The sequence below is a fragment of the Eumetopias jubatus genome, unplaced genomic scaffold (genome assembly GCF_037043125.1).
Source record: "Eumetopias jubatus isolate StellerSeaLion01/CBP00866 unplaced genomic scaffold, mEumJub1_p1.0 scaffold_8, whole genome shotgun sequence".
NCBI classification, from domain to species: Eukaryota; Metazoa; Chordata; class Mammalia; order Carnivora; family Otariidae; genus Eumetopias; species Eumetopias jubatus.
This window is the reverse complement of record NW_028274814.1, coordinates 137157891-137179465: the sequence shown is the minus strand read 5'-3', so window position 1 is coordinate 137179465 and position 21575 is coordinate 137157891. Positions and strand designations below refer to the sequence as shown.

The window sequence follows — 21575 nt, the reverse complement described above, 5'->3', positions numbered from 1 at the left end:
TTCCCTTCCCGCCCTGCCGGCCCCTGGCTCCCAGCACTCTGTTTTCTGTCTCCAAGAACTAGACTACTTTAGGGACCCCATATAAGTGGAATCCTACAGTCTTTGTCATTCTGGGACTTGGTTCACTTGGCACAAGGCCCTCGAGGTGTTGTAGCAGGTGTCAGAATTTCCTTCCTTATTCAGGCTGAATCATGTGCCATGTACAGATGGACCACATTTCATCTATCCAATCATCCGTCGACCGACATAGAGATTATTTCCACCTCTGGGCTATTTGTGAATCATGCTGCCATGTCACAATATATATTTTAATGACCGTGTTCCCGAGAAGGAGGGAGCTAGATAAAAAGACAGACACGTGGCATACTTTCTGGGCACCAAGCCGTCACCGCCGTCTCTCGTGGAAAGAAATCTCGGCTTGCTCTCTGGGCTACCCATATTGGGCTCTGATCCTCCCTTCAGGTGATCATCGTGGAAGGTAGCAATAACAGAACACTTTAAATGGCCATCTCTTGGAGAACATTCTAGAAAGCAGAACGTGTCAGACAGATGTGGGGTCTGGCAATTGTTGGTTTATGCCGGGACTGGCAAAGTCCAGCCAGTGGGCCAAATCTGGCCCGACACCTCCTCCTGTAAAAGGTTCGACTGGCCCACGGCCACACCTGTAGGTTTGTGTGTCTATCATCCGCAGTGGCTTTCACCCTGCGGCGGCCGCATTGATGGTTTCTACAGAGACCGGCTGGCTCATCAAGTCTGAGGCATCTACTCTTTGCACCCTCGCAAGAACAGATTCCCGACTTTTGCATGGGTAATGGAATTCCTAACCCACGTTTTTCACATTTCCCAGGGGCGGGGGATTTAGGACAGGGGTGAGGACGGGACACGAATGTTTCCAGCACTCTCAGACCAGCTCGGGGGGAAAGCGAGTCTGAAGTCCTTCGGCCTCTCCTGGGTCCTGGCTCTGCCTGGTCCGCGTTCACACTGCCCCACGGGCGGCGGACCTGTCACAGTGCACTTCCGGTGGAAGGCCTCTAACTCCGCGTCCACGGGCGACCTTCCAGTGTCACGCACGGCCTCAGTGGCTGGAGAACCACGGAGCCCGTCAGCAGGCCCAAGGCCAGAGGAAGACTCCAATGGTGCCCGCAGTACTGGCCGCTGTAACAAATGACCACAAACCGGGGGGCTTCCCACAGACGCTCGTCCCCTCACAGGCTGGAGGCCACAAGTCTGAGAGCAAGGTGGCAGGGCCATGCTCCCTCATGACGGCTCCAGGGGACGGTCCTTCTTCCCCTCGCCCTGGAGTCAGTCCCTGGCAGCGCCTTGGCTTGTGGCTGCCGTGGTCACGTGGCCTTCTCCCCGTGTGTGACCGAGTCTCCTTCTCCAATCACACTGGATTAGGGGCCCACCCCACTCCGGGACCTCATCCTAACCTACAGCTAAATCACATCTGCAAAGACCCTATTTCCAAACGAGGTCACATTCACAGGCGCTGGGGGTCAAGACTTGAATACATCTTTGGGGTTGGGGGCAGAGGGTGGGGGGAGACACAACTCAACCCAACACAGAGACCTCCGCTCAATCTCCTCTCCCGGCTCCTTCCTTCGGGGCCTGCTCCGTGATGCTAACACAAGCAAAGTGCTGCCTGGCATGAGCTTCCCCTAGCAAATGCATGCCAACTGCAGAAAGTGCCCCCTCCATCAAGAGGGAAGTGGGGATTGCTTCTCTCCCTTTTCCCCTCTGCGGATAAGTCTGAAACTCGCTCCCTGAGACATGGAACCACTCACCTGGCTCCCGGTCAAGGCCGGGCCTCCGGAGCTTCCTTAATGGCCGAACGCCCAGGAATGGAGTCACAGGCTATATACACACAGCGGCAGCCCAGCCAGCAGAACATTCTCTGCTGAAGGTTATTCGTTATTAATCCCCCCAGTGCCTACAAACAGCCAGCCAGATATAAGAGCTCTTCTGGGCCCTCCCCCTCACTTCATAAGGATTATATGTATTTTGCAGCAGGGAATGTGTAGCCACAAAGCACACGTCTTTGATTACGTGGCACCTCAAATGAGACCCTTTCCGTGACCTGGCAGGAAGACTTTCACGGCTCCTGGCTAAAGTGTCATGGAAGATCTGCACTTCGCCACTCGTGGCCATTCATCAGCATAGCACAGATGGAGCTCAGGAGCTGGCAGCACCGAGAGAGAGCGAGAGAGAGAGAGAGCGAGAGAGAGCGAGCGAGAGAGAGAGAGAGAGAGAGAGAGAGAGAGACAGGCCACCAGGGACTTTATTCCGCAGATCAGACAACAAAAACCAAACACCCTGCACTGAAAAGGGGTACGTGCATGGCCCAGGTGAAGGTAAATGCCCGGCCACAATGTCTCTGCCCAACTGTCTCCTCTCTGCACCTGGGGACAAATGTAGGCACCTGCAGGAGACACTCCACGGTTCACGAAGGCTCTTCTCACACAGTCATACATTTAATTCTTAAAATGATCCTGGTATTGGTAAGACAGGTGTTGCCGTCAATCCCCTTGTTGGGAGAATGGGACCAGCTGCAGGTCACCGAGCCAAGAGGGGACAATGACCTGGGTCTCGTGCCTTCCCACCGGTCTGTAGCATCCAGAGTCTTCATGGGCACAGAAGGTCGCAGGGGGGATGGGGTTGTTGGGAGTCCTGTTCCAGTAACAGTTTAAGAAGACAGAAAGGACAAGTCCAATCTACACCACAGATCGAGGGACCATAAACCCCCGGGGGGCCAAATCTGGCCTCTGGTCTGTTTTTGTAAATAAAGCTTTATTGGAACACAGCCACGCCCATCCGTGTACCATTTTCTATGGCTCTCAGAGCAGAGTCGAGTAGTCGCCACAGATGAATACCGCCCATCTGGCCCTTTGCAGAAGTCTGCAGACCCTGCTATGGGTGGTGACCGAGCCATGGAGGGAGGGATCTGGGTGAGCCCAGCACCCCAGGACCGAGGCACGCTGCGGGCTTGTTCATGGTGGGCATGGGAGCCCATCCCCGCCAGAGATGAGCGGCGGCCGAGGCTGAGGCCCACACTGCCTGCACACCAAAGCCCACTCACTCCGCGTTGCGGGTGGCTGGGCCCTCGGCCCCGGGCAGAGCAAGGGCCCCCCGCCTTCCAGAGGAATGAGGTACCAATTCGAGCTGGACTTCCGGCCCGAAATCTCCAGGGCCTCTGCAGCCTCTAAAGCTCCTCGCCACAGTGGGCTCAGAAGTGGTGCTTAAAATTGGATCACTCCAACACGGAGGAAAAGAAAACCCCACCAGTGGGGCCTCCGCAGCGGTGGGGACACTGCCTCCGAGGGCCCTTTACTGCTGGAGAAATCTAATCGAGCTCAGAATGCTGTCTGCGCCGTGTGTGTCCCCTGCTCACATTTCACTTGGAGGGTATTTGTCTACGCACTGGCTACAAGGTGTGGAGCGACACCCGAACTGAATCAGACCGGAGCTAACCCTGAGGGATGGACCTATGCTTCTCGCCTGGTGCCTGAAATGCACAGAGAAGGAAGAGAAAGAGCTCCCCTCCCGGCTGACTGCCTCTCCCACTTGTGGACGGGGTCATCCATTCGACGGCAATGCACACCGAGCTCACCGAAGTCGGTGGGGGCTTCAGGGAGGAGGCATGGCTCTCCACCCCCCACCCCTGTCATGCCAGAAGCCAGTGAGCCACACCTGCAGGGCAGGGGCACAGCAGGGTCCAATCCCTGGGTCAGGCGCTCCGAGGCGTCTCCTCCGTCTTTTCTAGGCTTGCTTACGTAAGCCGAACCTTTCTGCTTGAAACCCTGCAAGCTGGATCTGTCACCGACCGACCGCCGAAACAAGCCTGACCTCGCTGGCTCAGAGCCAAGTCCCTCCCTCCACACAGAAGGATGCTGTTTAATCTCACTTCATTCACAGGCAAGGCCCCCGGCCCTGGTCTTCACCTTGGTTGTGATTGTTGTTTGTGGGGTTTGGGGCCATGGCTGCTCACCCGCATCTCTGTGGTCGAAAGGGCCCCGAGTGCCCACTGGGAGACAGATGTCCATGAGCAGTGCCACACTCTGCCCCAACAGCGGCCCCCAGCACTGAATGCCCCCCCCCCGCAAATTAACAGCTCTGCGTCCCCTGTCCAGCGGGAGAGCTGCACCCACTCTGCCAGGCCTCCTCTCTAAAAACAAACACCTTGAAAGAGGGGGCTGGGCCAAGGAGCAGGCCTCCCTGGCGCGATCCTTGACCTGACGGGACCCTGGCACCTCTGCCACTGCTGGACACGGCCGGGGGGTGGGGGGGGCTCGCTCTCCCTTGCCCTCATAGGGTCACCCTCTCCACGTGCCTATGTCCTGATTTCCCCTTTTTTATAAGGATACTGTTCACATTGGATCAGGGCTCCCCCAAAGACCCTCTACCCAGATAAGGTCTCAGTCTGAGTTACTGGGGGCTGGGACTGCAGCGCACGAATGTGGGGGGACGTGACTCCCCCCCGACCTGTCAGCTTTCCTGAAAGCCGTGACCTCTGCCTGCGCCCACCCTGCTGGCTAAATCCAGCTCAAACTCTGGTGGGAGCTTAAGAGCCGCCTCTGCAGGGGAGCCCTCCCTGATCCCAGGCCAGGGCCGGCCCCACTACGTGCTTTACGGTACCCCCTCCCGGGGCAGGACTGGAGGATCTGCTCTGCTCCCACCTGCTCTGCAGAAAGGCATGTGTGCTTCTGGGCATAGTCCAGGCTGTAGACAAAGGCCTGCCCAACAAATGTTTGCTGAAGGCACCAAGGAGTGAGTGAATGCATGAATGAATGAATGAATCACTGGCCCCATTTTCACAGCATTCCTTAGAGAAGGCAGCTGGAGGAACCACAGGTCTTAAGGCTACCCCCCCAAATGTCGTTAAACCCGAGTCCTGGAGTGGCTTTAAGGGCCCCCGGAACTCTTCCCTGTGCTTCCACGTCCGAGGTGTTGTCTGGAGTGAAACCACCCAACGAGTCTTTTGGGGAGGCAGAGCAGGCCTCCTTGTGCCCATTTTACAGGCAAGGAAACCAAGAATGAGGGTGACAATGACCCAGGGTGACAAGGCAGAGTACAGCCTGGTGGCTAGAGGCTCAGGCTCCACGTGGCTCCCAGCTCTCCACGTCCACACCATTGGGCCCCGGGGCAGAGCACTCTCCTCTCCGTCCTTGAGGTTCCTCATCTGTGAAATGGGTCACAACAGCGCCCACAGCATGCAGCACCGAGGGTGGTGTGGCTCCAGGGAAGCGCTCGCTCACTCACAGCTGAAGAGGAAGATAAGACACTGGGGCCCCTGGACCTCCCTACCGCTGGGCTCTGTGCTCAGCCTTTCCGTGCAAGGCCTCACTTTATCCTCAGAACCATCAAGAGACCAGGCTACTGTTCCCACCCTCACTGACAAGGCCCCTAAGGCTTCAGTCGGCAGACCTGGGCCTCAGCCTCCAAGCTCCCGGACGCGCCCTCCACGCGGCCCACAAGGAACTGGTGAGAAGCCCCCATGATCTCACCCAGGATGCTGCAGCACCTTCTGTGGTTAACTCACCACTCTGGCTGACATCACCAGAGCAGCGAGCACCCCTTGGCAGCTCTCTTAATCAGGCGGACCCAGGCGGTGCTGCATAAGGAGATAACCCATGATCAAGACAGCCTGCTTTACAGCATAATGATCATCAACTGCACCATCCCAGGCCCCCGGCCCTGGCCTCTATCGGGCTTGCCAGGTGGACACTTGGAGAGCCAGCTGGCTTCGTCCACCTCCAGTGCCAGGAGCTCATCCCGAGCTGCAGCCAGCCCCCTCCCTGCCCCCATCAGCAGGGGTGCGACCTCCCCTCTGGTTGAAAGCCAAGTGGCCAGCAAGGCGCAGTGGCAAGAACCAGCGCATGGGCGACTGACGTGGGCCCTGCCCGCTAGGAACCAGGGCGGCTGGGCTGCACGCTTGATGAATTCCGGGCATGGACAACTTCCACGTACAAGAGCATGCAAAGGGATAAACTACCCAGGAATAAATCTAACCAAGGAGGCAAAAAGCCTCAAACGCAAGGATGAGCGACTGCCCACCTGGGAAGCTGAAGGATAATGAACGACAAGGAACAAAGAACAGTTTGAGAAGCCAGGCTGGAGCATCCGACACCAGACCCAACAATAATAGTCCTCAAATTCCTTGGTTCCCTTAACACCTACCACCTCATTCCCTCCTTGCATCTCTCAGAGCAACATATTGAAACCATCATCTGGACCCAGTGGGTCGTAAAATCAGCTGAGTGTGACCAGCACATTTCTCTAATGAAATGAAACGGAATTGAATAGAAAAGGTCAATGTATTTCACTTACAGTAGGCTATGATTTCATGAATATGAAAATGTAGGTCTGAATTGGCGTTTCTGGGTAAAATGCATTTCTTACCACAGGTCAGTCAAATTGTAAGTTTAAAAAGACACTGTCTCAGCTCACAGCTTCTTGACCATGTGTTGGCCCCGTAAGAACCTTTCAAAGTCGCCCTCCCAAGCACACAAGGTCAGGCAAGACTGTGCATGCAATTGCTGGGGGTCCCCATTCTCGCTTTCCCAATGAGGACAGCCTCATACCTGCCCCAAAGCATCGTATTGGTGACAGGAAGAGACCACTGAGCAAGCACCAGTCCCTGATAGGGGACAGCCGCCACCAGGGCAGGGACCAGGGACAGGGCGATGAGGAGGAAGATTCGACCAGCCCAGTCTGTCCCGATCGCCCACCCTCACCCAGGTTAAGGACGCCACCTTGGAGACATGCAAGGACACTGACGTAAGGTCGAAGAGGAACTGACAAGCTCGGGCTCCACTCCCAGCCCAGCACTGTTTTTCCTAAGAGCTCGATGGACAAAGAATTCACGTGCCATGCAATCCGCCCTTGTCAAGTGTGAGATTCGAGTTTTAGGATATTTACCAGTTGTGCAGCCATCACCACAGTCGATTTAGGAACATCTTCACCACCCCAGAGAGAAACCCTGTGCCCCATTAGCAGACACTCCCCATCCCCCCCAAGCCCGTTGCAAACACAAATCTACTCCTTTTGTCTCTGTGGATTTGCCTAGTCTGTACATTCCCTAACTATGGATTCACACAACAAGTGGCCTTTGCGTCCTGTTTTCAAGGCTGATCCATGCTGTGGCTTGTATCAGTACTTCACTCCCTTTTTACCGCCGAATAGTATTCCATTGTATGGATACACTGCATTGTGTTGATCCATTCATCTGCTGATGGGGATTTGGGTTGTTCTTGCTGCCTGGCAATTTTGAATAATGAGCAGAGCATCAACATAAACCTTAAACAAACACACATCTCCTTCAGGAACAACACTCTACAACACACACACACTCATACCTCAGTGTCTACAAAAAGGATATATTCTTTTTTTTTTTTCCCAAGGGATCTGGTAAGCAAGAAAATTAGGAGCAGCCTAAAAACCGGGCTCTACGAAAGCAAAACTAAATAATAATTGTAGAAACGTGCAATGAGGCCCCAGCAAAAAATAAAATAAAAGCAAAGCCCAGCTGCACACAATAAGATTGAAATTCTGCGTGCTGCTCCAACAAAATTTCAAATCATTAAAATCTCATTATACTAATAATATGTTTTCTAGTTAGACTTAACTAAAACACCCTCTTCCCCTAACAAAATGCAGACACTCTCAGAAGCAGCAGCAGAGCAGAATGTTTTGAAGATGACAGCTCTGGGGGCACCGTGTTTTCTGTCCCGTGGCTGCAAATGCCTGCAGCCTGCACCTGATCAGGCGACAGGCAGAAATTACAACTGACTTAAGGGACGAGCTTCCAGGTCCTGAGTTCCCAGCCCTTCACCTAAGTTCCTGTCTACTCTAAATGTTCTTGGATGGAAGCACCTATCCAGATACATCATGATGATCTCTTCTATTTTGTTACTTCTGCCCATTTACCACGAGCTGGTCCCCTGGTCTTTTCCTGCACGTCTTCCATATGTGATGGGCAAAATGGGGAGCTGGGGAGCGGCAGTAGGGGTCAGAAGGATAGCTAACACCCTGGAGGGCTTCCTACATGCCTGGCCCAGGCAATTCCAATATTGTATTATTAAGATTTTCAAATTAATGGGGCACCTGGGTGGCTCAGTTGGTTAAGCGTCTGCCTTCGGCTCAGGTCATGATCCCAGAGTCCTGGGGTAAGTCCTGCATCGGGCTCTGTGCTCAGCGGGGAGTTAGCTTCTCCCTCTCCCGCTCCCTCTCCCTCTCCCTCTGTCCGTCCCCCCTGCTCGTGCTCTCTCTCATTCTCACTCGTGCTCGCTCGCTCTCAAATAAAATGTTTAAAAAAAAAGATTTCCAAACACATAGAAACACGTAAAGAACTTAACACTGAGCATCTGTCTACCCTCCACCTGCAGTCTACACTAACACTTTTCTCTAACTGTTTCATTATGTATCCACCCATCCCTCTATCCAGCAATCCATCTGTATTCCTTTCCTATCGCTGCCCTAACAAGTCACCACTAATTTAGTGCCTTAAAACAACACAAATGTAGTATTTTACAGTTATGAGGGTCAGAAGTCCAAAATGGGTTGCATTGGCTAGAATCAAGGTGTTGGCAGGGCTGTGTTCCTTCTGGAAGGTGTAAGGAGAATCTGTTTCTTTGCTTTCCAGCTTCGAGAGATGCCCACACTCTTTGGCTTCCAGCCCCACATCTCTCCATCGACACATCTCTTTCCCTTACACTGACTCCCCTACCTCACTCTTAAAAGGACCCTGTGTTTACCTAGACACCAAAATCCTTAATCCCATATGCAAAGTCCCTATGACCGTGGAATGTGATGGAGTCACAGGTTCTAGGTTCTGGGATGTGGTCATCTTCGGGGGCCATTAATCGACCTACCACACCATCTTATTTTTTTATGCATTTCAAAGTAAGTTGCAGACAGGGATACCTTTCCCCCTAAGCATATGTATCACTAACTGGAGTTCAGTCTTTATTTATAGTTCTTTTTTCTTCTGAGTTAAAATTCGCATACAATGAAATACACACTTTTTTTAAGATTTTTTATTTTATTTTTATTTATTTATTTGCCAGAGAAAGCACAAGCAGGGAGGGGCGTCAGGGAGAGGGAGAAGCAGGCTTCCCGCTGAGCAGGGAGTCTGATGCAGGACTCGATCCCAGGACCCATGGGATCACGACCTGAGCCGAAGGCAGACGCTTCACCAACTGAGCCACCCAGGCGTCCCGAAACGCACACTCTAAGCGCACATCCAGTGAGTGTTGACAAATGCATGCCCCTGTGCATCTCCCATCAAGATGGAGGATATTTTCATAATAAAGGAGAAAATTCCCTCCTGCTCCTCCCCAGTCAAGCCCCACCCCCATCTCAGAAACAACCATCACTTAGTTTTATCCACTGGAGAACTTCACAGAAATGGCACCGCATGGTGTATACTCTTTGGGGTCTGGCTTCTTTCCCTAGGCATCCCTGAGGGTCGCTGTGTTGTTTCGATTACTTCGTACTGCACTTCGTCCCTTCTCATTGGCTCAGTCGTCTCCTGTCATAGGAATCACACGCCCCTCCCCCGTCCATTCCTCGACGCTCCTACTGATGGACACCCGAGGTGCTTCCAGGTTTTAGCCATTATGAATAAAGCTGCTATGAACATTCTTGTACAGCCTTCTTATGGACACAGCCTTCCATTTCCTGAGTCTCAGATTGGAACTGATGAGTCATGAGGGCGTTATTATATGTTTAGTTTCTAAAGAAATGACCAAACTAACTTCCTAAGTTTGCACCACCGTACCAGCCCCGGCTCAAGTGAGAGCCCCAGCAGCCCCACATCCCCACCAAGGCCTGGGCGACCACGTCAGCTGTCCCGGTGGGTGCGGAGTGGATCTGGCTCTCATCTGTGGTTCATTACCTGGATGACTAATGATGCTTTTCTAGATGCATACTGGCCATTCGTACATCTTTGGTGGAGCATCTGTCCAGACCTTTTATCTATTCTTTTATTGCATTTTGTCTTTTTTTTAATCAAGTTGTGGGAATTCTTTAGGTATTGTGGATGCCAGTCCTTTATCAGATGTGTGTTTTGGGAACCGTGAGAATTTTGAGTTACGGTAAGAAACATGTATATTTGGTTTTCAACCCAGTTCCCGGCCCAGAGTTCCTAAAACCCTAGCAATTCCTAATCAATGAGAGAGACAGTCACCTTAGGAAAGGGCTGGTTGCCAGGGGAACCAACCCTGGGATTAGTGAGTTGGAACTCTTCAACCCCTCCCACTCCTACCCCTACCTTTACCCCCTCCCCACACGCCCCCTCTGCATCTTTTCCATGAGGCTGCTCCTGAGGGCAAACTTGCACGCAAGCTGGTGAGATGACAAGTGAAATGCTTCTCTGAGCCCTGTGAGCCGTGCCAGCAAACTAATTCATGGAACCCAAGGAGGGGGTCAGAGCCTCTGACTCGTAACTGTCGGTCAGCAGCACAGGTGAGGACCTGGACTTGCAACTGTGTCTTATAGGGCTGGGCCCTTAACCTGTGGGGCCCAACGACACTGTCTCCTGGTGGGCGCTGTCAGAATGGAGCTGAATTATAGGCCCCCCAGCTGGTGGAAGAACGCCTACATCAGGACCGATGTCGGAGCCGCAGCTGGTGATCGGAGTAGAACTGGTACCAGAACCCTCGGAATATTTTCTCCCACTCCATGGCTTGACTGGGCCCAGTTTAAATTACACCATTACGTTTAATAACCCACGTTAATTCCCCAATAACCCTAGCGTAAGTACACTTTACAGAAGAGGAAACCAAGGCACATACCTCCCCAAGGTCAAAGCCGCAAGCGCAGCAATATCGGTTCAAACTCTGGAAGTTGAGCCCCAAGATCCACGACCCTAACCGCCACACGGACTGCTTCCTGCTTACTCAGCAAACACACAAAGACCACCTTTCGTGGCCAAAGACCATTTCTTATCATTGGGCACTGAGCCAACAACCCGGGCAGGTACGTGCAGGATGTGGTGGTCCCCGGGGTGGGGGGTGGGGGGCAGAGAGGAGCCCCTACCTGCTGATCAACATTGAAGCCGAGGGGTAGAAAGGCTCTGGGGCAGAGGGACAGCATTTGTGAGGGCCCCAACCAAGGAAGATGGGGGTGGGGGTGGGGGGGCTGGCCGATGGCGGGGCAGGTGACGCAGAGTCAGCGAGGATATGGACTGCAGCCACCGGGGGTCTGTCTTCTTTCTATAAATGCCAACGAATCCATTCAGCACCGAATGGATCTCATTTGTCTCCTCTGGAGCACCTTCCTGCCCCCGTGGCTGAGTGCATCTCAAATGCTAGAGAAGAAATCGGCTTTACTTCGAGCCCGCTGGGACGATCACTCACAGGTGAATCACCTCTCTGGTCTGCAAGGCTGCACACGCACAAGCCAGGCTGCCGGGGGTTTTAATCTCCCCGGCAGGCGGTGTGACCTCTGCAAGGGACCTCACTTCTCTGCGCCCCGTCTGCTCATCTGCAAACTGGGAATAAGCACACAGCACCCACTTCCCTGCTTTGTGTGAGCCCGAGATGAGATAATGCACGCGGTGTGGGCACGGTGCCTGGAACGTCACAAGGGCCCCCCACGGCTTAGCCATGAGCTTGGCTGCTGGAGACTCCATTCTGGCTTTTTTCTCCCCTTTAAATGTTTTCCCTCATTTCTCTATCTTCTATCAACCCATTATCAAGTATGGACTCGTTCTCACTTTGAAACACAGTATTAATTTTCAAAACAAGAAAAAAGAGAGGGGTGAAAACACTTCCAGTGAAGCTTTGGGAAAGAGTTCCCTTAAATTCCACCTGTACCAACCATGAGTTACGAACGCCATCCTCTCTGCTGCGAGGATGCTCTGCCCGCATACAAAGCGGCGCCTGCCTGGTTCTGGCGGATGCCACGGTGACCGTGGAAGCAGCAGACACAGAGGGCAACCACAGTTCCACTGAACCCCGCAGCTGCTTCCGGGAGGCCTGGATTCAAGCGCGCTCCAAGCACACCCCAGGAGTTAGGGAACATCTATTCCCTCCTTAACTTTTTTTTTTTAAGATTTCATTTATTTATTTGTGAGAGAGAGAGAGCACACAAGCAGGGGATGCTGCAGGCAGCAGGAGAAGCAGGCTCCCCGCTGAGCAGGGAGCCAGATTCGGGACTGGATCCCAGCACCCTGGGAACAGGACCTGAGCTGAAGGCAGACACTCACCCAAGTGAGCCACCCAGGCGCCCCTCCTCCTTAACTTCTTAAGAACTATTAGAGCAAAGCCTAGATCCTTTGGAATTACAAGTCTTCAAGTAAAAGTATGAACATGCATAACTTTTTTAAACAACAGGCATAAACTATTAAGATGGCCTTACTTGGGGGGAACGAACATTGGTGACGGATTCTGGTTGCCTAAGAATTAAAGGGTCAAAGACTCAAACCAAGAATGGTCATTTTTCAAAATACCTGAGCTCAAATGAGTTCACTTTCCACTACTCACATGAAAGCATAACACTGCTTTGAGTTTGCCAACCGTTCTAAGGCTTTAAGCTGGCGAGGGAGCACCATCAGAGACCGAGGCGGACGAGCCTCCCTCCTAATGCTGAGCTAGCCTCACTCCCCGGGGACGCAGCATCCGACTGAGACACACCAGCTGCTCAGCAAACGCAAGGAACCTGCCATTTCTCTGCAGCGCACACCTCACCTGCACAGGCACCGTGCCTCGTGGTCACACGGGGCCAGAAGGAGAACACCCGCATCCCTCAAATGCATATTGTTAAAGGATTTATGTAACTTTGTTACCAATAGCCACCTAGCTGCTTCCTAGAACACATTAAGAAAGAAGCCAGAGCTGTTGAAACGGCGTCCGTCAGAATCAGCATTCTTTCCCCCCTGAGCCCAGGCACAGCCTCTGAATCCTTCTTAACACAAGGACAGGCAGTCATCACAAATCCAGCTGAGTGTGCTCTCAAGGGGAAGCCGCCTTGCCACCCCTGCTCTGCGACTAACCAACCAGCTCTGATGTCCGTGCCAATGCCCTACTTGCCAACATCATCACTAACACTTACTGAGCACTCCCCCGATGGCTGATAAGGCTTCACCTCCTTCAGTGCAGGTATCCTCACACCACCTAAGGGCAAGTGCCCCCGGGCTCCATGTGAGCCCCATCAGGAAAGAGGCTCGGGGATGAAGTTGCAGGACCCAACCAGCAAGAAGGCGAGCCGAGAGCTAGCCCTGCCAACGCGCTGCCTTTCTGGGGATCAGCGAGGACAAACCAGCTCAGAAGCACGGAGTGCTATCTCCCTCCACTTCCCCACCTCACGAATGAGGAAGAGAGGCTCCGAGGCTTGACGCATGGAGCCTCAAAGGGGTTCCCACGGCCCCGACTCTCAGAGCAGGTAGAAAAATAAAGGATTCCCCCGGCTTCCCAGAGGCCATCCGGTGACTCCCAGGTACTGTGAGCCCCACAGAGGATGCCAGGGCCTGCTGCGCCTTCCATGCTTAATTCGAACCAGAAAGCAGCCTCTCATTTGAGTACATGTCACCCAAGAAGTATCTCAAGGATGCAAAAGCTGTCAGAAACTTCTAGAATGGAGTGCATTCCATGTTACGCTCTTTACCCCCACAGCAATTAGTGCAGAGAAGGAGATTAACACCACCCCGCCAACATATGTTTGCAACGTACTCCTAAGCTTACTAATCTGTCCTTCAGCCTCTATGTACTATAATAAATAGCAAATACACTCACCAGGAAGTAAAGCGATTTTGCATCTGAAACCTAAAAAGTGTACAGCTGATGCAAAGAGAAAGCACGCTTCCTTAGGGTACTGGAAAACAATCGCTAGGTAAACCTACCTGCCCTTGGCCAACCGCAGCAGGGGGGCATCAATCACACGGAGCACTTAAAAACCGCTCACAGAAAGCACTTACCCACTTATATCTTATAAACATCCCTTAATTATTCTGAAAACCGGACAGGGAGCATGATGGTAAGCTAAATTCGGGATGTGCGATAAATATTCATTCCAGGGAGTGGAGACTGGAATTCAAAGCAGAGGTCATCTAATGAGCATGGGGTTGCCAGGGCGACCCGACTCTTCAGGGACCATGCAGGGACAGCTGAGATGCTAGGAGAACCAGAGTTAGCCACTCCTAAAGCGGCCGTCTCAGTACAGAAAGGTAAGGAACATAAAAGTCATTGCTCTGGGCCCAGGATCAGTTTCCCTTTCTTACCGAAGCAAATAATTCCAAGGGATTTTAGTGGGCCACCAAGAATAAAAGCCCAGTTTGGAATAAGTTGATGCACCTATGTGGGTTTCTCTTATAAATGTCCCCCCTCCCAACAACCATGGACCAAACAAGGAGAAAGGCTGGATTTGAAGACTGCCATCAGGATAAATAATCAAAGGAAACCTTACAAAGCCACACCAAAAGCTCCCCTGAACGCCACTTCCTCTCAGCCAGAGAGAGGAAAAACAGAACCGCGGTTTCCAGTGATTTCCACCCCACCTCCCCCTAAGGAATAGGTTGCAATCCAGGAGCTGAGCAGAGACAGTGCATTTCCTCTCCCACCACGAGCTGCCCCCCCCCCCCCCAACAGACAGAAGCGGCTCCAAGAGGCATCTGGGTCTCGAGAAAGGGATCGCTTCCCTGCTTCTCTCCTCCATGGCAGGTTCTGCAGAGAACCTCACAGGCCCAGTGGCTCCAAACAGGACCTACACTGGTTTCTCTTACAATAAACCGTTCTAGAACCCACCATGTACGTGGCCCTGGTTCTCACCTACTTACATCCCTCTACGGGCTTACCAGCCACTCTTTCCTTTCTCACAGATGAAGAGGCCAACTGACCTTAAACATGACCTGCACTCAATGCTCCAAGGGTCCTACAGAGCACCAAAATGATCACGTGAGTGCCCGGAAATGCAAAGAATTCCAAGAGCCCTACGTCCCTGGCCAAAGAGACCAAACTCATTACAAATCCTTTTCCTGTATGCTGCCGCAAAGAAAGACACTATTCCGGTTTTATTTTTAAAGGTAAACCAGAGGGCTGTTGAGATCTGCTATAAAACAGCACGCAGAAGTCACTTCACAGTTTGCAAAATGTCCCCAACCGGCTGCAAACTACCACTGACCCAGATGCGTCAGCCCTGCACCGACTACACCCTGCAAGGAACGGGAGATGGGGCCTGGGCAGAGAAGGCAGGCCTCAGCTAATTTGTGTTCCTGCAAAATGTCTTCATTCTTAGAGGGGTGGGGCCATGAATCTGCAGCTGCCTGGAGGAGGCCCACCAGCGACTGCATGCCCGCCCGCCCACCCACTTCCTAACCCATTCCCACCCACTGCTCCCACTGCGGCCTCCAGACCTTCTAAAGTAACACCAATTGCGTCTGACCACGACCCACACGCCACATGTGGGGTGCCCTGCCGCCATGAACTGCCTGCCCTTCTCGAAGAGCGGCTAGTGGGGGGGGGTCTCTGACAGCACCCCTGGTGGGAAGCCCCATACTCCACCCCGTCCTCTGGCCCATTCCCAGCCATCCTTTACATGCAACCAGGGCCCCCTTCCTCCAGCTGGAACCCAGAACCATGGCCAGGTTGTGTGTCCCCCACAGGTCACGGTCACCAGCTCTGAGGACGAGCCTGGGGTCATCCCTGCCCACCACCAGCTCCCAGCCTGCCAGGGAGTGTGGGTAAGGACTCCATTACCTGTGTCCTTAGGCCCCAGATCAGGGGGACCTCCTCCCTCTGCTGTCCTCCACCTCCCCCTTTCAGGTTTTCTGGCTACATTTCCTCAGAGCTATCATGGAAAAGTCAAAAATTCGTTTCTTCTCGGTAGCAGCTCTCACCCAGATTCCGCACTCTGGGAATCTGCCCCCCTCCGGGCCCTGCACACCAGGAGGCTGTGACTGGTGCCTGGGCCCAGGTAGGCCTCGTGGATTCGCCCCCTCAAGGAACTGAACAGAGAGCCCCAGATGCTGAGCCCCGGGCTAGGGAGGTTCACAGCGGGGCTGAGGGCCCAGAGTAGCTTTCCCACCCCTTGGGGCCCCTTGGCCTTCTCTTGGAGTTCTTGAGACAGCCCAGGAAGGAAACAGTCGGGCTGTCCACCTCGGCACTCTTACTGGGCTGTGTATTAGGGGGTATTTACAGCATTCCTGGCCCCCATCCATAGATGCCAGGAGCACCCCCACCTCCAGTCGTGACTGCACAATGTGCCCCCAGACACCACCCATGTCCCCTGGGGGCAGAATCACCCCCAGTTGAGAACCACTGGTTTAAACCCGTGAAGTGGCTACTGAGTAAGGTTGTGTTCTCTCAACTATAAAATGAGGGGGAAATTCTACCTTGCATAGACTTTGCAGCTAGGTAGGAATTTCTCCGTCTCAGGACTAAATTACATAGCATCTCTGTCCAGGTCCTATCGTATTAGGTCCTATTATTACAGAGTAGTGTTTAAGTGGGTTGTGCTGGGGTCTATGCGGCGTCGACACAGCTGATCGATCTGTGAAGGTCAAGGTGATCACGGGCGTTAACGGGGGTGGTGTAGACAATAGTCTCTCCTGCACGTTACCGAAGAAATGTAATACTTTCAACCTTCAGTTCAAGGTCACAGCCGCCTCATGATCCCTTGAGATTTAGATCCCAAGGGAGGGCTCATGATACCGTGCTCATTGATCGATGCTTCCGCATCCAACGCTTGGAAGACCACTGGGGACAGGAGCAGAAGACGAGCCACAGACTGGGAGCAAGCCTAATCTGAGAAAGGATCTGCACCTAAACTCTTGAAATCCAACACTAAGAAATCAAACAACTTGGAATAAAAACGCGCCAAAGATCTGAACAGACACCTCACCAAAGAGGACGACATACACACGGCACATACACACACGAAAAGATGCTGCAGGTCCGTAAGTCATCAGAGAACGGGAGCCTGAGACTGCTAGGAAAAAAGACATTTACAGGGGCGCCTGGGTGGCTCAGTCGGTGAAGCGTCTGCCTTCGGCTCAGGTCATGGTCCCAGGGTCCTGGGGTCGAGCCCCACTTCGGGCTCCCTGCTCCGCGGGGAGCCTGCTTCTCCCTCTGACCCTCCTCCCTACTCGTGATCTCTCTCTCAAATAGATAAATAAATCTTTAAAAAAATAAAAAGGACATTTACAGAAACAAACAAAAAAACTGTCAGAGAAGGGGAACTTCCTAAATGCTTTCTTTCCTTGGAGAGAAGGAGGGACAGAGCCTCCGGGCTGGGCTCCGGTCACTGGTGTCTGGGATGAGGGCAGGTCCTCGGCGCAGGAGATCGGGAGGCATCCAGGGCCATCCTGGCCCCGGAGCTGGCTGCGCCCCTCTAGGGACTTCACAGGGCAGCTGCAGCCCCTGGAGTGCCCCCTGGCCCCACCTCCGGGTCTGCTGGACCTCTGGGGCCTTCCATCCGAGGTCATGAGGGGGACCTGGCAAGGGGAGTCTGTCCAAACCAGCTTTTAATTAGTTGCTCCTGAAAGTCTCTGGGCCTTCTATGGGGAGCCACGGGGTTTGTCAAGCGTTCTTCCCACCCTTTCCGATGTCTGCAGTTAGTCACAGTTCTGTTTTCTAAAGCGGGCCACCACATGACCCGAAGTGGTTCCCTTCCGGAGCCCATCAGCCTGAATCACGCCGTGAATTCAGCCACGGGCACTTCCTGCATCGGTTCCTCCAAACCCCAGGGCAATGCATTTCCTAAAATGATCTTGCCTGAAGATGACAGGACGTTCACCCCAGCATGTCCCTCCATGCCCTGTCACAACCACAAGTTCTGACAATCTGGAGGGGCAGGCAGAGGCCAGCGCCTGCAGGCTCCCGGAATCTCTAACCTCCCTGAATCTTCACACCCTCCCTTACAGGGGCCTCACCACCACTCAGGCTCCTAAGCTCACCGTCAACTTTCTAACAAAAAGGAAAATGAAACCCTGCTGCACCTGACAGCGCCCGTCAATCTCTGAGCACCCACCCTCTTCCTGATGGTTCCGGGCTAGGCAAATGTGAGTGTCATCCCACAGGGGCCCAGGACCCGCCCCGGCTCACAATCTGCACGAATAGCACAGAGATCAGGAGGGCAGGCTGCCAAGAGAACAGGCCCGCGGGAGGACTAACAACTCTCATTTATCCAGGACCTCATCACCCATCCAGCTCTGCCTCTCTGCTGCCCGCTCCCCAGAAGACCAGCGGGAAGCCATTAAGCCCTTCCCAGCCCAGCCTCACCACCCCCACTCCTGCCTCTGAGCCCAATTAGGGTTTTCGGCCTTTTGTTTATATGGGGGAACCCCAAGCAGGCCAGGCACCCAAACTTTAAGAACTGAGGCAGGAGAGCCAGCCAACTCACACACAAAAGCATCTTGCTCCTTCTGCTGTTGTTTTCATGCCCCCCGCTGTTCATCACAGTATGCTCTGGACTACTGGGGCTCTAGGCACACTGACACCAGGCCAGACTGGCCCGCAAGGTACTAGACACACACCAGTTCCTAGAGGCAAAGACAAGAAGCATTTCCCTTGGGGACGAGCCCATTATTCAGGCACATGTTCTTCGTATTCCAAGGGCATAAATGGCACCCATAAAAAGCCGTAACAGTCCAGAACATTCCGCTTACTTGCTATTCGGTGGCAGATTTCTTTCACCGGTTCCTTCTGATCTCAACCCAAACGTGACCCGCTCTGAGCGCTTCTCTCCCCTCCTGCGCTTTCAAACATTCTTCGCGGCGCTCTGTGTTCTCGCGCTACTGGTCTGTGTATTCATCACAACCGACGCCCGGTTCCAGAAAAGCAAGAGCCTGGGCTATCCTTGCTTCCCAGGCCAAACAAACTGGGAGAGGGAAGTGGCATTTATGTCCATAACTGTTCCAAGTCACAAAGGGGACCTGAAATGACTTTCGACGAGGGCGACGTCACAACAGGTGAGGACACACATCACCGAGGCAGCAGAAATGACAGAGGAGTCACCGTCATTTATCATCTCATTTAGGAGGTATGACTTGATAAGAGACGAATACAAGCCAGTTTGGCCCCTTAAACTGTAAGGCTTGCGAGAGAGGAATGGCCAATTTGTTCCGGGGTATTTGGAAGCCACGGAAGGATGACAAGGCCCTACCCACAAGGAACTGACTCAAGTAATCTGGTAAAAGCATCCCTGATGGGAGATGCCAGGGTACTCCTCCCCCCAGCCATAAAAATCCCAGAGGGGAATGCATGGGGGTACACACGTCCCCTAGAGGTCGAAGTGTCACACGAATCCCTAGGAGTACACAGGTCCCAGGGAGAGATTAATGGAGGTCCAGTGTCCCAGCGGGTATGCATCCTTGGGGTACACTCAACCTGGACCTACAAGGAGACTTTCTGGGGCATAAATCAGCCTCGGGTGGTTTATGGAAATCAGTCTACACACCCCTCTCCCGTCCCTTCTTTCCCCAGACACCGACCTGAGGTCAGCCCCAGGGCCTTCTCCCCCACCTGCCTTATCTTGGCTGCCTCTTCCGCGCCCTGTTCCTAGCAAGCACAGCTCACCCAGACCCATCCGGAATCTGCCCCAGGCCTGAACAAAGGGAAAATTCAGGAATGCGGTCCTCAGAGAGGCCTGGTGAACAGCGGTGTATTTAAAGCACACACAGGCCCGCAGAAGTTCCCGCCCTTGCAACTCTGAAAAAACTTTCAACTGTAAGAAGACGCAGGTAGTTTTTTAGAATAATTTTCGTAAGCGCAAAAGGGGGAGGGGAGCTCTGTAGCCCCCGGGCGCGGCACCCCCACCCCCCACCCGGGCGGGTGGCCTGCACGCGCTGTGCCCCTTTCCTTCCTCCGGGCTCCAGGGCGAGGGCCGCGTCCCCTGCGGGGGGTTCCCGCACCAAAAACACCAACTGGGCCCCTGGCCCGTACCCAGCCGGCACTAAGTGACCAGTAAATGCTCTGCGCATGGAGGGTCACACGCAGGGCTAGACGTCGGCCTGCAGGCGGGGCTGCTCCCGAGCGGTGCTAAGCGAAGGGCGACTCCAGCCAGCCTGGGCGCGGGGCCGCTCTCCACGTCACGTGCTGGGGGGTCCCGGGCTCTCGCTCCAAGTCCGCCTCCCGCACCAGCGGCCATCTGCAGACGGCCGGGGCGGGGGCGGCCGGGCCCGGGAGGGAACGTTCCCCGCCAGTGTTTAAAGGTCTTGGCAGCAGGAAGGAGCGAGGGTCAAGGGCGCTCCCGAAGGTCACGGCGGCGCGCCGCGCGGGCCCGCGGGGTCTGTCGGGGGCGGGGAAGGCCCGGAGCGCGCGGGCCGGGGAGCCACCCCGGCGAGGCCCGGCGGGGGACGCGTGGTCCCGGCAGAGCTCGGGGACGCGCGCGCGGGGCCCGGAGGGGGCGGGGACGCGCGGGCCCGGCGGGGGCAGCTGACGCGGGGCGGGGAGCCACCCCAACGGAGCGCGGGGACGCCTGCGCGCGGGGGCGCGTGGCCCCGGCGGGGCTCGGGGACGCCTGCGCGGCTGCAGGCCGGCGGCCGGCGCACTCACCCTCCTTGGCCTTCTTCTTCCTCGCCAGCGTGCCGCCGAGCTTGCCCAGGAACGACTCGTCCTTCTTCATCCTGTGGGGCCGCAGGGTGGGCGAGCGCAGCGGCGCGGAGGACATGGGCCGCGCGGGGGACAGCGGCGGGCGCAGCGCGTGTGGGAGCCGCCCCGGTCGCCGCCGCCGCCGCCGCCGCCGCCGCCCGGGGAGGGGCCCGCAGGGCGCGGCTGCAGCGCCCGCCCCCGCCCCGCGCCCGCGCCCGCCCCCGGCCCTGGAGCCGCCGCCGCCGAGGTCCGCGCTGTCCCCGGCTCTGCTGTCGCCACTTCCAGCCCCCGGGCCGCGCGTCCGCTCCCCTCCGAGAAGTGAAGGGGCTCGGCTCCCGAGGGCCGCGTGGGACCGTCCCCCGGGGCTCACTGCCACTTTTCGTCCTACACGTTTGCGCCCTGCGACCGCGGGTTCCGGTGATGGTGCCACGGCTCCTGCGGGGAGCGCGGTGGGTGCCAAGCCCTGTCCTCCGTGGGATTGCACGGACCGCAGGGACAGAGACTTGCCCTCCAGGACAGCACAAGCAACCTGCGGTGACACAGGACTCACGGGTCGTGCGGTTAGGAGCCCAGTGAGGTGGGGGGGAGAGGAGGCTTGCCCGGGGAAGGGCCATCTGACCTGGGACACAGATAAAATAAGCCTCTGCCTCTGTTCAGTGAAGGGAGAGGAGACTCAGCAGGCAGAGGGGAGAGGGATGGGGAGAAAACGCTAAGTAAAGACAGGCACCCAGGGGTGTGAAGTGACAAGAAGGAAAGGCGCATTGCCTGGTATGGATTGAGCATTTGGGGTGAAAGGAACGAGATCAGTGCCCCATTCGAAGAGCCCCAAGCCACTGAGAGAGTTTGAGCGGAGGCCTGGCCTGTCAGATTGATGCAGAGGAGAGATGGAAGGAAAAGCCAGGGCCAGAGAGCAACTCAGAAGCTACTGGAACAGGCCAGCCCCGAGTCCCCGAGGCCGAGTACAAGATGGTAGCAGAGGGAAGGGACAGACAAGAAGGAGCTTTCAGGGCTACAAACCCCAACGTTTGGCAAATAATTGGACTCTAGGGTCAG

At 54.9% G+C, this 21575-nt stretch overlaps 1 protein-coding gene across 2 annotated transcripts in view; it reads right to left on the bottom strand.

Annotated features, from left to right (window-relative positions):
* The window catches only part of PARVB (parvin beta), a 94461-nt gene extending 73792 nt beyond the window's left edge, over positions 1-20669 (bottom strand). For both annotated transcript variants that reach the window (XM_028115394.2, XM_028115398.2), the window contains exon 1: positions 20487-20669. In XM_028115394.2, coding sequence (XP_027971195.1) covers positions 20487-20601 — 115 coding nt within the window. In that variant the 5' untranslated portion in view covers positions 20602-20669. The remainder of the gene's footprint in view (positions 1-20486) is intronic.
* Positions 20670-21575: the final 906 nt, after the last annotated feature.